The sequence below is a fragment of the Marmota flaviventris genome, chromosome 6, assembly GCF_047511675.1.
Source record: "Marmota flaviventris isolate mMarFla1 chromosome 6, mMarFla1.hap1, whole genome shotgun sequence".
NCBI classification, from domain to species: Eukaryota; Metazoa; Chordata; class Mammalia; order Rodentia; family Sciuridae; genus Marmota; species Marmota flaviventris.
Genome location: NC_092503.1, coordinates 32402626 through 32417644, shown reverse-complemented (window position 1 = coordinate 32417644; position 15019 = coordinate 32402626). Strand labels below are relative to the sequence as shown.

General features: G+C 35.1%; 1 protein-coding gene across 1 annotated transcript in view; it reads left to right on the top strand.

Moving 5' to 3' along the window:
* Positions 1–1879: 1879 nt before the first annotated feature.
* Enpp3 (ectonucleotide pyrophosphatase/phosphodiesterase 3) overlaps positions 1880–15019 on the top strand; it is a 79967-nt gene continuing 66827 nt past the window's right edge. Inside the window, exons 1-5 of the mRNA XM_027938500.2 lie at positions 1880–1957; positions 3076–3151; positions 8318–8440; positions 10153–10278; positions 12917–12977. Coding sequence (XP_027794301.1) covers positions 1880–1957; positions 3076–3151; positions 8318–8440; positions 10153–10278; positions 12917–12977 — 464 coding nt within the window. The remainder of the gene's footprint in view (positions 1958–3075; positions 3152–8317; positions 8441–10152; positions 10279–12916; positions 12978–15019) is intronic.

Genomic DNA, 15019 nt, shown 5'->3' with positions numbered 1-15019 from the left:
CCCTAATTTTGAAGCAAATTTTGATATAGGCTTGATCATTCTTTTATAAAATCAGTATGACACAACAATAAGACTCTCTGAAGTGGTATCTCACTTCTGAAATATCACCAAAAGGAAATCTTGCACAGATGACCAAGCCCCTTGGGTGAACTTACCTGTAATATATGCAAGTTTGATTAGCATAGAGTGAATGTTTGCCTAAGAGAATTTTAAAATGCACTATTTAAGGCAAAGTATTTAGACTGACCTTTACTGCATAAAATATCACTTGGAGGGATATTTTTAAAAATTCTGAAGCCTTAGCAAAACTATGGAAAGTTCTAATTTAACCCAAAGAGCCTGGGCTTCAGAATTAGAAAACAAACAAACAACAACAACAACAGCAACAAAAATCCTATCTCTGAATACTAATAAGCTATCCAGTGTGGAGAACTTTATGCTAACAGTATTCCAATATATTTTTGTTTGTTTAACCTGACAATTCACTGGGGTCCCTGGAAAAAAAGTGTTCAAGACCCTGGATTTGATGATTTCTGTGGAATCTTATAGTTCTCAAACAATTCCTTTTGTTTCAGCAACTAATGCCAGTGCTTCTGCTGAGTAGGCTTGTTGGTAGAGTTGGTGAAGTGATGGGCAGGTTGGACTATAAGAGTGATAGAAAGTATCACAACCCTCAAAGCCATACAAGGAAACCTGGCTCTTATGCTGCAGATTTTTTCCTAAGGGAGTTACTTCAATAACAGAAAAGGGGGATTTAGATGTTTTCCAGAATGTCCTTAACATTTATGAAGCATTATACAATAGATAAATAAATTTGTTTATTTTCACTGCTTTTGGGGTTGGAAAAAGTTTACTTAGTGTTTTCCAAAGGATATACTGCAGCATATGGGAATTTTATAATCTTTACATTTGAGAAGTGTTCTCAAGGTTTATTTGACCAAGGCAGTTATCATGGGATCAATGTTCCATGGTACCACACTGAAAATCACTGTCTTGGGGTCACTGAAAATAGAAGAGCTTAGTGCTCACTATTAACTAAAACTTTTTGGCATCCTGCTATTAATTTAGCTCCTTACATCATAAACCTGTAACCTCATCTCAGCACATAGTGCATGTATTAAGATGCCCTGGTCTATATTAATAAGAAAATAAGTTTAGTTAATTAGTGAAAAATATCTTAGATTTAGGGAGTTAGAAGATGGGTTTAATTTGTAATTCTGGCATTTACTAAATATGTGACTTTGGACAAATAAGTCACATAATTTAAATAATGAGAGCCTTAATTTACTCATCTAAGAAATAGGAATAAAATGACTAGAAGGAATATTGTCAAGTTTAATATGAGATAATGTGTTTCAAAATGTGTCTTCAATTTGGAGCCCTATAAAATATGAGACATAATTTTCAAAGAATTAAGCAGTTTATATTGGTTCAGTATAAATTCAGAATTACTACTATAGTCAAAACCATATTTTTAATGTTAGTTTTTGACTGTGTAGCATGAAGTATATATAAAATGTAGAAACTACCTGTAACAAGAGTTGTTTGGAGTTATTTTTAGGGAAAATAAATGATAAGCTTGTATTCAAATTTGATTATTATATCATTCTCATTACATAGATCTTGATTAGCATTTACTATGAATTATTAGGAGAAAAAGGACAGTTGTAAACAATGTCCTAGTAACAGACTTGAACCTTTTGGCACTACAATTACTACAATATTTTTATCCTTTCTAGATTACGCAATCACTAAAGAGCTGAGCTCTTTAAAAGTCAGGCACAGCTATGTAACTCAGTATGGTTTCTCTTTACAGACTAGAGGAAAGAAGGAACACCACTCTCTTCTGGCCAAACAGGTTTATGCAGAGTCTGGAACAATGGATTCTATGCTAACTTTAGCAACGGAAGAGCCTGCTAAGAAGAACACTGTCAAGAAATACAAAATAATTTGTATCGTAAGTACAGTTCTTAATTTTAGTTTTCTAGCTTTATGACAAATGCTAAAATTCAGCTTGATTCCTATGACAACTCCAATGCAAGTTAACATTTGTAATCATATTCTACAAGTAAGAAATTTGAGTAACCATAGGTTAATGTCTAATTAAAAGTTGGCTTCCCAACAGAAACCTTGCAGCACTGACTTTTTCGCATGATTACAATTACCCCCCAAGTCACTTGTTTATTGCATGAACATTTTAAGGCCAGAGGGTGAGATACTAAATAATCATACCTTTTTTTTTAAACTATTGATTTTATCCTAATTTAATTAAATTCTAGAGAAAGTCTTTTTTTTTTTTTTTTTTGTCTGTCTTCTCATTCTTGTCTTTTTATGTGGCAGGATCACCTTTGTCTTAATGAATAAAATAAAAAGCTCTGATTTTATTGCTCTGTTTTTTCCCTTCACCATCAAACTTTTGGGGAAACAGGTCTTCTATTTGCTGCCCCAGTTTCAACACCACCCCACTGTCCCTTGAGTTCTTGCTTTGTTATTATTGTGTGGAAATCTGTCCCTCATCAACAGTCAATTCTTCCCCTGCCAAGTTAAGTTTCCATAACAACACATGTGCTGAATCCTGGAGTGCCTTACTAGAAATGATTTCCACGATGCCTAGTTAAAACAAAATGAAGCCAGGTGTGGTGGTGTGTGCCTATAGTCCCAGCTATTTGGGAGGCTGAGGTAGGAGGATTGCTAGAAGCCATGAGTTGAGAGCATCCTGGGCAACATAGTGAGACCCCCCACTGGAATTAATAAAATTAAAAAAAACACACAAGAAAAAAGAAAAATGGCAAAGGCAAAAGGATCTTATGGTTTTAATTCTCAATTAATTTAATTTGGGGTTAAGCTCATTTTATTTAAACTATGAAAGTGTTTGGACATGGAGATATACAATAAATGGTATTTTAAAACTCTTTACAAATCTTTCCTATTTGGGGTGATTAAACAAATAATGTACCTCTATCATTATTGGATCTCAAATGTTGTGGGTACTTAATATTCACTGTGACTGTGGTTATTTATAACTTCGTATATTTAAAAAAAATTATAAAGGTGACTTTTCCTTTTTTGTAATAGGTTCTTCTTGCTTTGTTGGTGATCCTGTCACTTGGATTAGGCCTGGGACTTGGACTCAGGGCACAAGACAATGAAGGTATACCAGTCAGCCTTTTGTTCTCTTTTTCCCCAAAACATTCTCTTATTTCTTGTTTCTCCTGGCCTTAATCCATTAAAAACTTGTCTTCACCCAAGTTTCTTCTCTCCTCTATGCCTAGTTTTCCTTCCAATCCTTTCCCTTCTCACACCTCACTCCCCAGAAACCCCCATCTGTGTTTAACATTGTCCACTATCATTTCTGGACTTTATTCTTCTGTCCTCACACAAAAGCTCCTGCACAAGTATTATTCCAGTACAGAGAACTTTGATAATTGACCACAGACTTTCTGTTCCGCTCCTACTGTAACTGTATATATCTGATGACAAAATGTACAGCCTCTTGGACTTGGAAGCCTTTGCTGTCCTACCTCTAGGACCTCCTGCCACCTGTCCTGTACCTTGATACCATATTAATATTATTCCATCTCTGAAATCTTATTATATCTTGGTTAGGCAGTGCCAAATCTTGAAAAGTGGTGTATAATGCTCTGTTTCACCATAGTATTTGCAGATTTTATGCTAATTTTTCTTTTTGCAAAAAAGTGGGGTGTGACCATTATGTAAAGCTTTTTTTTTTCTGAAATTTCTCTTTTCATTGTTCCCCTATTACTTAGAAATTATTTATTACTAAGCTGTCTTTGGTTCAAGGTTAGGATGAATGGGATACTTATGAATGTATGTTAATGTGGTAGTGACAATTATGTGATGAAATATAGTAAAACTTTGAAAATTTTGTTTCATAAGAAGCAAAGAAAAATAGGAAATGCATGCCCCCAATATATAAACACTTCACATCCATTTTTCTGTATCCCATTAGTATGCCTAATAAACACACCATTTATGAGTGACTCTAAAAAGCATTTTCTTTCATTTTTTAATCTATTATTTAGGTATTTTTACTAAGATGAAGCAGGAGCAGTTGTTAGAACATTCATTACTCCTTTCAGTTTGACTGATAACTTCTATCTTAACTCTGGGGGAAAAGTGTTGGTGCTTTTCAGTAGGGGACCACTTGGAGAGGTCAACTGACAACTTTTTGGTCAGGATTTCACTTGAGAATTAATACTCTATTCCCCTTTATAATATGAGGATCCAGTAAAACTGGAAAGGCAAATATTAGCTGGAACATTGCTATCCTCTCTTATTCACTTGACTGTGGTGTCTCTAAGCGGTGGTGCTAGTCCTTACTCTAATGAATATTGGCAGGCCATTTTAGTAGTAGTTTGCTGATCTAAGTGCTCAAAAATGGGCATCATTTCTTGGCAAGTTTATCTTCAAAATTGCATAAATTGATTGCAAAAGGCATGTATTAATCTCTGAATAAAATCTTTCAGCTCTTTCACTCACACTCTTTCTTCAGTACTGGTTGACTGCCCAGGGTCATTTTACCTTTTTCTCTTCCTCCATCTCAGTCTTTTTGTGGCATCATTCTGTTCCCTCTCCTAGCTTCTCTTTTGCCATATTCATCCTTTTTAACATTCCTTAGCATTTAGCATCTTTATCCCCTTTATTATTTATCTCCTACCACCTCTGTTTCTCTAAGCTCCACCTCTGGACAGTGTTCACCATTCTTCACTCCAGTTAGCCCACTTTCCACAGCCTACCCTACCTTTATCACACATTACCACCAACCCTTGGCATTATGTTTTTGACCACAAAAAGTTTGCATATAGTATAATATCTTTTATTTTAACTTCTTTCATTGTCCTGTTAATCACATCCATGTTGGTTGCTTTTTGGACTTGGTATATGGCCAGTGTTTTCTAACATCAGCCTGTCTGTTTTGTTGCAGATTGTGTTCATTAAGTCTCCTTTTCTTGCTTTACTTCCTTATTTTACTACAGAATGTCTTTGGTAGCTTCCTAAGATAGGATGCATAGAAGATAAAACTCGAGTCCTTGCCTATCTAAATGCATCTTTGACATCCTAATCTAACATTGGGTAGGTTGCCTAGATATTGAATTCTAAGGTGAAAATAATTTTCCTCTGTAGATTTGAAGATATTACCTTTTAGTCTCTTCGTTTTCAGTGTTGCTTTTAAGAAATTTGGTGCTTTTCTAATTTGTAATCATTTTTACATTGCTCATGATCTCTCTAGGATCTTTCACATCTCTTAACCTTACTGATCTCTTCATGTGAACTTTCCCCAGGGAAACTTGGTAGGCAATTTGATGTAATAATATTTGCTGCTCAAACATTTTTGTCTAATCAATTTTGCAGCTTTTAAAAATAATATCATCTTCATTTGTTGTTTACATTTTGAGGTATACCTGTTTTTTAGTTAAAAAAATTTAACTAGTGCATAAAAACACACAAATTGTACATATTTATGGGGTACCATGTGATGTTTTGATACATGTATGTATTGTATAATGTTCAAATCAGGGTAAACCTAGCTAACTTCTCACTTATCATTTCCTTATGGTGAAAACATTCAAAGTCCTGTCTTCTAGTTTTCCCAAATATACAGGAAATTATTCTTATCAGTTGTCACTGTACTGTGCAATAGCACTCCAGAATTTCTTGGTTCTGTTTGTAACTTAGTACCTAATGATCAACCTTTCCCTTTCCCTCTCTCCCTCCTACTCACCTCAGCCTCTATTAACTACCATTCTGTTCTTGGCTTCCAGGAGATCAGTCAATTAGTAGCCTTACTTACATTTGTAAAGTCCATTTATTATATAAGTCAACAACTTCTTGGTAGCAGTGCTTAGGATATGGAGTCCTCTTGAGGATCTTAATTGTGCCTACCACATGCCTCTGCTATGGTTTTCATTGCTACTGTTATATTTTTATTTCTGAGAGCATGCTGAATGGTGTTTTTCTTTTTTATTGTAGTTTACTTTTATGTTTGTGGAATATCTCCTTTAGAGGATCTGAATATTAATTGTGTGTGTGTGTGTGTGTCTCAACTCTTTGGCCTCCTGTGTCATTTCCTTGTTAACCAAGGTTTTCTCTTATTTATTTTGATTTTTATCTCATGTTGCATGCCATCCTGCTCTCCTCAAAGGTCTTCTGACCGTCTGTTTAGATTTCACAGTAAGGCTTGTTCCTTTTCTCATTGTACTGTCTTCCTCTGTGGCTGTTTTCTTTTGTAGTTGGACAAAATACCTTTATTTTATTTATTTATTTTTATGTGGTACTTAGGATTGAACCCAGGGCCTTGCATGTGCTAGGTGAGCACTCTACCACTAAGCCATAACCCTAGCCCTGTGTCTATTTTGATACCAAAGTCACCACTAAATTCCTCTAGCTTGTGAGTCTTTGAGTCTGGAGTGCTGCTTTTTTTCTTTCCTTTATCTTTTTCTTTTTTAAATTTACATTTTAAGCCCTTTATTTCAAGTCATCATGTAACCTTCATAGATGTTATACATTTACATAAACAACAGCATATCTCATTAATTTATTAGTGAAAAATGACCTCGTTTCTCAAAAGCTAAATAAACTTCTGTTTTAGAACTTTGAAAAGCATATGAGTTCTGTTTTGTCTCCTTTGGAGTCTGAGTTGAGGAGCTACATTATGTGAGGGCCCTTACTTTCTGTGCCTCTCACGTTGATCTTCCTCCTCTTTCACCTCTCTTATGCATTTTAAAATTGATACTTGACTCCTGAGACATTTATATTTTGTTAGGCCTCTAATATTAATTTTTGTATTTGTCATTAGGTAAGAATATTAAGATGTCTTCTCTCCCCGTATAGCTAACTAGTTGTCCTAATTCCATGTAGTATTCATTGTTGCTTTGTCACTACTATTTCTTTTTTTTTCTTTCTTTCTCTCTTTTTTTTTTTTGGTACTGGGTTTTGAACCCAGGGGTACTTTACTTCTTAGCTACATCCTCAGTCTTTTTTTTTTTTTTTATATTTTGAGACCGGCCCTTGATAAGTTGCTGAGAGCCTCACTAAGTTGCTGAGGCTGATCTTGAAGTTTTGACCCTTCTGCCTCAGCCTCTCAAAGTCACTGGGATTACAAGAATATGCCACTGTACCTGGGCCTATCACTACCATTTCTTAAAAATATTTTATTACTATAAAGTCTCTATAACTATCTGCATTATTTATCATTTTATCTCAATGACTAGGGAACATAATGATTCTAAAATAATATGTATGTAATAAATAAACATATAAATTTAAAACTATGTAATGGTTTTCAAGAGATGGGGACAAGGTACACATAGTTGAATTGTCCCAGTCTTACCATTTATACCCTCCTTGCCTTCAATGGGGTACAAAGGGAGTAATGAGTATCACAGAAAATTATAGGTAAAAAGCATCAATAGGAATTCATGGCAAGGAGAAATTGTATTTAGCTGAGTACACACTTTTTAATGAGGACGTCACAGTGAGAATGGTGTTCTCATTGCTTATTATTGCTAATATACTGAGGACTCCAAAAATTAGTATCTTTATTTTTATCTCGCTCTTTCCTGAGCTTCAAATCCAAATATACAGATTCCCTTCTGGGTATCTGTCTGCTTGGATGTCCAGCAAAACTGACCTTACCTTCCTTCAGGTCCTTGCCCAACATCTTGGAAGGCATTCTTGCCTCTTTCTCCTTCTTCACTCTTTATATAAATCTGTCCTCCTCTTAACTGCACTCTAATTTCTCTGAAAGCTCATTTATAAGTTCTTTGTTTCTACTTCTACAATCTTCTTTAGGCCCTTATCATTTTGGTTTTGAATGTCTTGGTCAGAGAGGTCTCTTCTTTCACCTATTTTCCAGAATAAGTACATAAAACACAGATCTAATTACTTGTTCTCTGCTTATTCTTTAAGAGCTTCTCATTACCAAAGTTTGGGCTTCAAGCCTCTTTAATATGGCCTTTGCAGCTTTCCTCTCCCCATCTTTACCTTTTAATCCTACCCCTCAGCCATTGTGTCTTATGTGCTGTTCTCCGAATTGGCCTTTCTTTGCTTAAATAATCCTGATCCCTTTCCCAAGACTCAATGGAATCATCTCACTCACTGTGTGCTTCCATGTGTTCCTTGTAATACCAGTGACTCATTATTTAACACAGTTCACTGGCAGATAATACTGAACATAAAAAGCATCTAAATTGTTTTTGCTAGCCTGTGCTAAGTACTTTTATGTGTTTTTACCATCTGCGAATGAGATACAGGTTAACTTCTAAATAGTACCATCTTTATGTCCTTTGTTTTACAGAGAGCTGCAGGAGAAAATGCTTTGATTCATCGTTTAGAGGAAAGTTGGGCTGCCGGTGTGATGAAGGGTGTAGAGACCGAATGGATTGCTGCTGGGACTTTATAAGTGTCTGTGTGGAATCAAGTATGAGTTTCAAGAAAAACTTATTATCACCTTGATTGTGTTATCATTAATGCATATCCAAATTTTTACCTACATACCTTGTGTACAAGTTTCCTAGCACTGCCACAACAAAGTACCACAAACCTAGTAGTTTAAAAACCTGCAATCCATTGTCTGGAAGTTTCTGGAAGCTAGAAGTCCAAGATTGAGATATTGGAAGATCTATGTCCTTCTGAAGGCTGTGAGGGATAATCTCTTCTTTGCCAGTCCTCTAGCTTCTGGTGGGTTGGTGGTATTCCTTCGCTGATAGTGGCACAACTCCAAACTCAATTTTCATCTTCACAAAATCTGTGTCTTTTCACACAGTCTTGTATCTGTGTGTATCTGTATCCAAATTTCTCCTTTTTATAAGAACATCAGTCATACTAGATTAGGACCAACCTTGATGATTTCATTTTACTTGATTATCTGTGTGTAATCTGGACACATTTCCAAATAAGATCACATTCAGAGATATTGGAGGTTAGGACTTCAGCATCTTTCTAGGAGCACAATTCACTCCATACCACCTTTTATACAGAGTCTGTTACTACCAATCACCCTTTACAGATCAACAGAGTCCACACTTTAGTTGATTGAAATAAAAGGACAACTATCTACAGGATGAAATGCCATGTAATTATGTAAATCCCAGTGGATTTTACTATAGCTTGAGATAAACATCTTAGTTTCATTTGCAGTTGGTTTTAAATTTCAAGGTTCTTAAGATTTGAAAATTATAATTCTTAATCATTCTGCTGCCAGCACTTCTCAAAGCACAATTTGAGAAACACTATCCACCAGATAGAAGACATAGTTTTAGTATTTAATTCTCTAAATAGTCAGGGAAGGTGGAGGGCAGCTAGTGGTTGGATAAGAGTGAAGATTAGAATAGTAGAATTCTTTACATTATGTTCTCTGAAAAGTGTAAAAGGGAGGGGATAACTCTCTATAGATAGCTATCTGTACTCCCTTTACTTTATCTCCCCAGATCTCTTCTTTCTAAGTAATAAATGACTGGGAATGAAGAACTCTATGCACAGTGGACACACCCAGCATTCACCTATCCAATGTGTTTGTTTAAGCACAGGCTGATGTTGATTTTAGTCATTGTTTCCTAGCAGGTGGCAATGGGAAACAGCTTTCCTTCAGCTTCATGTTGATGTTAGCAATGGGATTTATTTAAACTTCTCTCACACTAAGTACAAAGCCTGGAAGAACACCAAAGGTGTAGTTGGAGTTGTCCCACCACTTCTATCTGACTTGCCTGTGGCCCTAAAGACATGAATGATATGCTCCTTGAATTATTATCACCACTGTCTCTTCCTAGCTGGCTGTCCTTAGACAAGGCTGGACAAAGCTGCTCTTGGGTAGCCATGACTCGTCAAGACTAATGGAGTTTCACCATGGGAAATTTTTACCCTTGGGTGGAAATAGGACCCATGTTTAGAGCTTTTCTAAACTCAGAGTGCATCTGTGAGGGGATCAGGGTTGCAGCTTATAGGGCTGCATTTATCTCTGCCCTCATGCTAAGGAATAGATTGCTTCTTCTTTAATATGTTTTCATTTGTTAATGCAGATAACACAATAATTTGACTGTTTTATAAAAACACATGGAGAAATGCATCAAATTTGTACCTTTTGAATTGGATACTTAAGATAAATGCCCAGAACTGAATTGCATAATTTTACAGCTCAAATATGGTCATGCAGTTCATCTCGTTGTGGGGAAAGCAGAAAGGTGGCCAGTCTTTGCTCCTGTGCAGAGGACTGTTTGCTGAAGCGAGACTGCTGTGCTAACTACAAGAGTGTTTGCCAAGGTAAGCAGAAGGATGTTGATGGATTTGCTTCTGAGTTCAGTGGAACCCTGAGTTTTCTAGAGCTATCCTGGGCTGCAAAAATGAAAAGTCAGATAATTTTTAGTTACTACTCCATATATCAAAGAAATGATCAAATATGTTTACTATGGGAGGAAATATGGTTTATACACAATAGAGGAAAGGAAACCATCACAAGGTATAGAAAAGACAGGAAAAAGCTTATACTTCTTTGTCTTGGAACCAAGATCATTTTCATTCCAATGACCATATTAGATACACTTGTGGTACGAGATATGGGATGGCACGTTCTAAACATACAGGATGGCAGGTCAAAACATACAGCAAGATTTTATCTTTTATTTAAAATTTTATTTGTTATTTTTAGTTATATATGACAGTAGAATCTATTTTGATATATTTATAAAAACATGGTATGTATCTTATTCTAATTAGGATCCCAGTCTTGTAGATGTACATGATGTTGAGATTCACTGTGGTGTATTCATATATGTACATAGGAGAGTTATGTCAGATTCATTCTACTGTCTTTCTTATTCCTACCTCCCCTCCCTTCTCTTCATTCCCCTTCAACAGAAAGAGTTAATCTAGCTGTCTATTTCTACTAGTGTTGAAATTTATCATTACCACTCTTTGGTTAATCCAATGGGGTTAATTTAATAAGTTTAGTTTATTTTAAATATAAATGTAAATGTTTTCTTACTCTAAGGATTCCATTCCTTAGACTGAAAAATGTTAACTGTTTTTGGTCAAAATTGTATCTCCAGAGATATCATTTTTTTGTTTTAATCACAAAACACGACTATAACAAGCTAATTACTTTTATATTTTTTTGTTAAACTTAGAATTTTTAAAAACTTTCTGATACATTTCTACCATTTGCAGAGATAGAATAGCATGATGTTTTTCTCACCAAAAAAAACATGTTTAGTCATGGCCAAGTCTATCTCATGTTGACAAAACATAATTTTCAAAAAGATAACATGACTTTAAAGATAAATGTAAAGTGAGCAAGTCAAAGATTTACTAACTCTTAATGAGATAGCCAACTAGAATGTAAAGCCTGTTCAAAGAGAATCAAAGAGATTAAATGAATAGAGGACTGAAAGAAAGTTGGAAAAAAAATCACTAAAATTCTAGCTTTTGGTATGATAGAAATTATTTGTGCTTCTACAGAAAAATCTATTTGCTATCAAACAAGATTCAATTGTTGTTTATTGCTGCTTGTTTTCTATTAACTACAATTCTCATTGAGTTGTAAAATGAGTAATAATGAGTAATCTAGATAAAGATAATACACCTAGGTAATTAAATAAACATAGATAAGCTTTTTAGATAATTTCAAGCTTTACATTAATACAAAATCTAGTGATTAGTCCTACTTTTGCCTGTTTCTTTTGGGAGTTTTTCTTAACAAAATATACTCCTCATTTTCCTCCACTTCTCTTTCAAAATTTTAGATCATTTTAAAGCAAATACTAGAGTTAACATCATTCATTTGCAATTAGTTTCAGAATGTATGTAAAAAAGATAAGGATTTAACAAAATTATGATACCATTCATTCACCTAAAAACATCATTAATAATTAATTACGGTCATTGAATACCCAGTGTTCAAATTCTTCTCCTTGTCTCCTAATATTTTTTTAAAAGATTGAAGCAGGATCCAAATAGATGCTATTTATTACAACTGACTGATATATTTTAAGCCCTTTAAAAATATATGCTTCCCTCTTCTTTTTCCCACTTGCAATTGGAGAAATGGGGTCATTTTTTCCAATAAAATTTTCCATTCTAAATTTTGCTGATTGCATCCTTTGTGATTTAAGAAATTTATCATACCATACATTTCCTGAAAATTGGTAGATCCAGAGGACTGTTGAGATTAAGATGTAATTTATACATTTCTTTCTTTCTTTCTTTCTTTCTTTTTTTGCAAGTTACTTTGTACATGACAGTGCTACTTCCATCCAGAGGTCCATCATGTCTACTTGTGTTGTTTTGGGAATATTAGACATTGAAAATTATTCCTAGATCCATTCAGGGTTGCAAATGGTGACATTCATCCTCTATCATTTCCACTTTATTATTTAGCTGGAATGCACTAAAAGGAGAAATATCCATGAAGCAAGAACTTTTTTGTTGTTGTTAAGATTTTAATCATTTGTTAAATTTTGCCCACTTGATATAATTATTTCCACTAGTTATTTCTTTTTCCATGTATTCTTTTCTCTAGATTGTATATTTATATTTATTAAACTGACTTATTTTAGCAGCTTCTAGAGAAGATATTGTCTATGGGGAGGTAGGGAATTTGAAAAATTGTTAACCAAAAAAAAAAAAAAAAGGAAATGTCCCTTTATAGCTGAAGGAATCCCTGGTTTTTTTCCTCAGTAGATTGGCTTCCTGGCATTCAATTGGTACAGATTATGGATCTCTGCAAGTTATTATTGGCACAGTCCTTGCCAACTTGTGAAATAACAACTTATATGTTTTGGAAGAATTTAATTATTGGAGTGACACTATTAAGCAGTTCAGGAAGATCATGTCCACTGAATACTTGCTTCCCTTTTTTGTGTGTGGTACAATAGTCTGAAGATTTTGATCTTCTGCTCTGCAGGAAAAACCTCTTGGGTGGAAGAAGGCTGCACCACAGCTGAGCAGACTCAGTGTCCAGAAGGGTGAGCACGAGTGATGTTGGGAATTTCTTTTCTTTGATAGCTGGCACATGGGACAGTAATTGAGAAACAGAGTGGCATTTCCTTTATTTATTTTTCAAAACAGAATAGTTTAAAAAAGATTGGATTCCTTGTGGATTCAAAGACAATAGACTTGTTGGCTTTAACATTTTCAAAGTTCTTTATGTTAATTTAGTATATTTATGGTTCCCAACATTGACTTAAAAGTTGGTTAGAATATTAAGTAACATTCCCAAGGTTCTATGGTTAGTACTGGAATTTAGATTGAAAATACTTCTGCTAGAACATTTTTCTGTTAATATCTTGGCACTATGAATTTCTTCTTACTGAGGGATGGGGACGAGGTTCACAGAAGGTCATATAGGATAAGGAAGATCCTATAATATGGATGAGGTGGGCCTCATTGAGTGAGCACAGGTAAAGAACATGTGAGGTTAATACCCCCCGCCTCACAGCCATTCAACCCATGCTTCTCCTTCATATGTTTATGACAGCTGCTTGCACAGCTTTTCCCAGGCTTGAAGATGTCCAGAATGCCTCCAAGCAGGGGTATATTTTCATTCCTTCCTTTGTCCACCATGCCCTTCACACTTTTCTGGGCCCAGCAATGGAAGCATGACAGTGAGGTGGAAGAAGAAGTAAGAAGTATACCTGATTTTAGGAAGAATTGGCTGAACACATAAAAAACAGCATTATTTCATTTAAAAAATGTGTACAGAACCATACAGTGGCCTATTTCCAACTATTTAGAGACTAAGGCACAGAGATTGCTTGAGCTCATGAGTTTAAAGTGAGCCTAAAAATTTGGGGAAGGAAGGCACAGGTTGTTCACATTGAACGTACATTGGCAATGAAAAAGACTGGAGAGATTAAGCAGAGTGTCAACCTTTAGAGCAGGAGGGCAATCTACTTGCTGTTTCTGGAATAGGAGGTGGGGTTTGCAAGTAGGATGTGTTGGCACCTAGGGGGGTGGGATGGAATTTGAGTTAGAAGTTTTAACATACATTCAGGAATGTAAAATGGACTTTTCTTCTGCTTGGCCTATAGCTTGTTAACTAATTAACCTCCTATCTGTAGGGCCTTTCATCCTTGCAATTAAATTTAAGAATCTTAAGAATTTTTTCTTATTGATGGATAAAATGCATCTGTTTTTGTACCATGCTACTTTGGTTTGTCCCAATCCTCAGATCTAGCTGTCTTCTTTAGCAGCTTATGCGTGGAAGAGTAAAGGATTTAGAATAAAAAAGAGATTTGAGTTGGAGTTCTGGTTTTGCCTGTGGGTCTTGGCAATAGTAATTTCTCTGAGCTTCATATATAAAATTGAATAATAATAATAATGCCAAGTTCAGAAGATTTCATGTGAGAATTAAGTGGTCTAAGAAAGTGAAAATATTTGCTACCTTCTAAAACAATAGTCTAACTTTAATTCTGGTGTATGGTACACACTAGTTACTCAAAAAGTTAATATTTTTCTAGTGGGATTCTTCTTTAGTCACTTATTTTATTTAGATGAACCTGACATTTGAACCTATTAAGTTGTTCCCAGAACTAATTAGCATAGATTCAGATGGACTTTTCTCAGGGTCCAAATTACACTGACAATTCATCTCTGACAAAAGCATAATAATGATAACAGGTGGGCTGGGGATGTAGCTCAGTGGTATAGTGCAGGCTTAGCATGCATGAGGTCCTTGGTTTCATTCCCAGTACTAAAATAATAATAATAATAATAATGATGACAGCTAATATTTATATAGTTCTTATGAGGTACTGGTACGTACTTTACACAGAGTCATTTTTCATGTTATATTATTCCTATAAAAATCCTTTGAAGTAGGCTCTATTATCTATATTCCATGCCATGTCATTCATTTAATAAAATGGAGGCATATAGCTGTGAAGCACCTTGCCCCCAGTTTACACTGCTATGATTGCTGGAGGCAGGAAGTCAACTCTGGGAGCAAGGCCCTAGAGTCTCTGTGGCTTGGTGCTTCTCTCAAATAATAGTCTGAAGCTGTGGCACT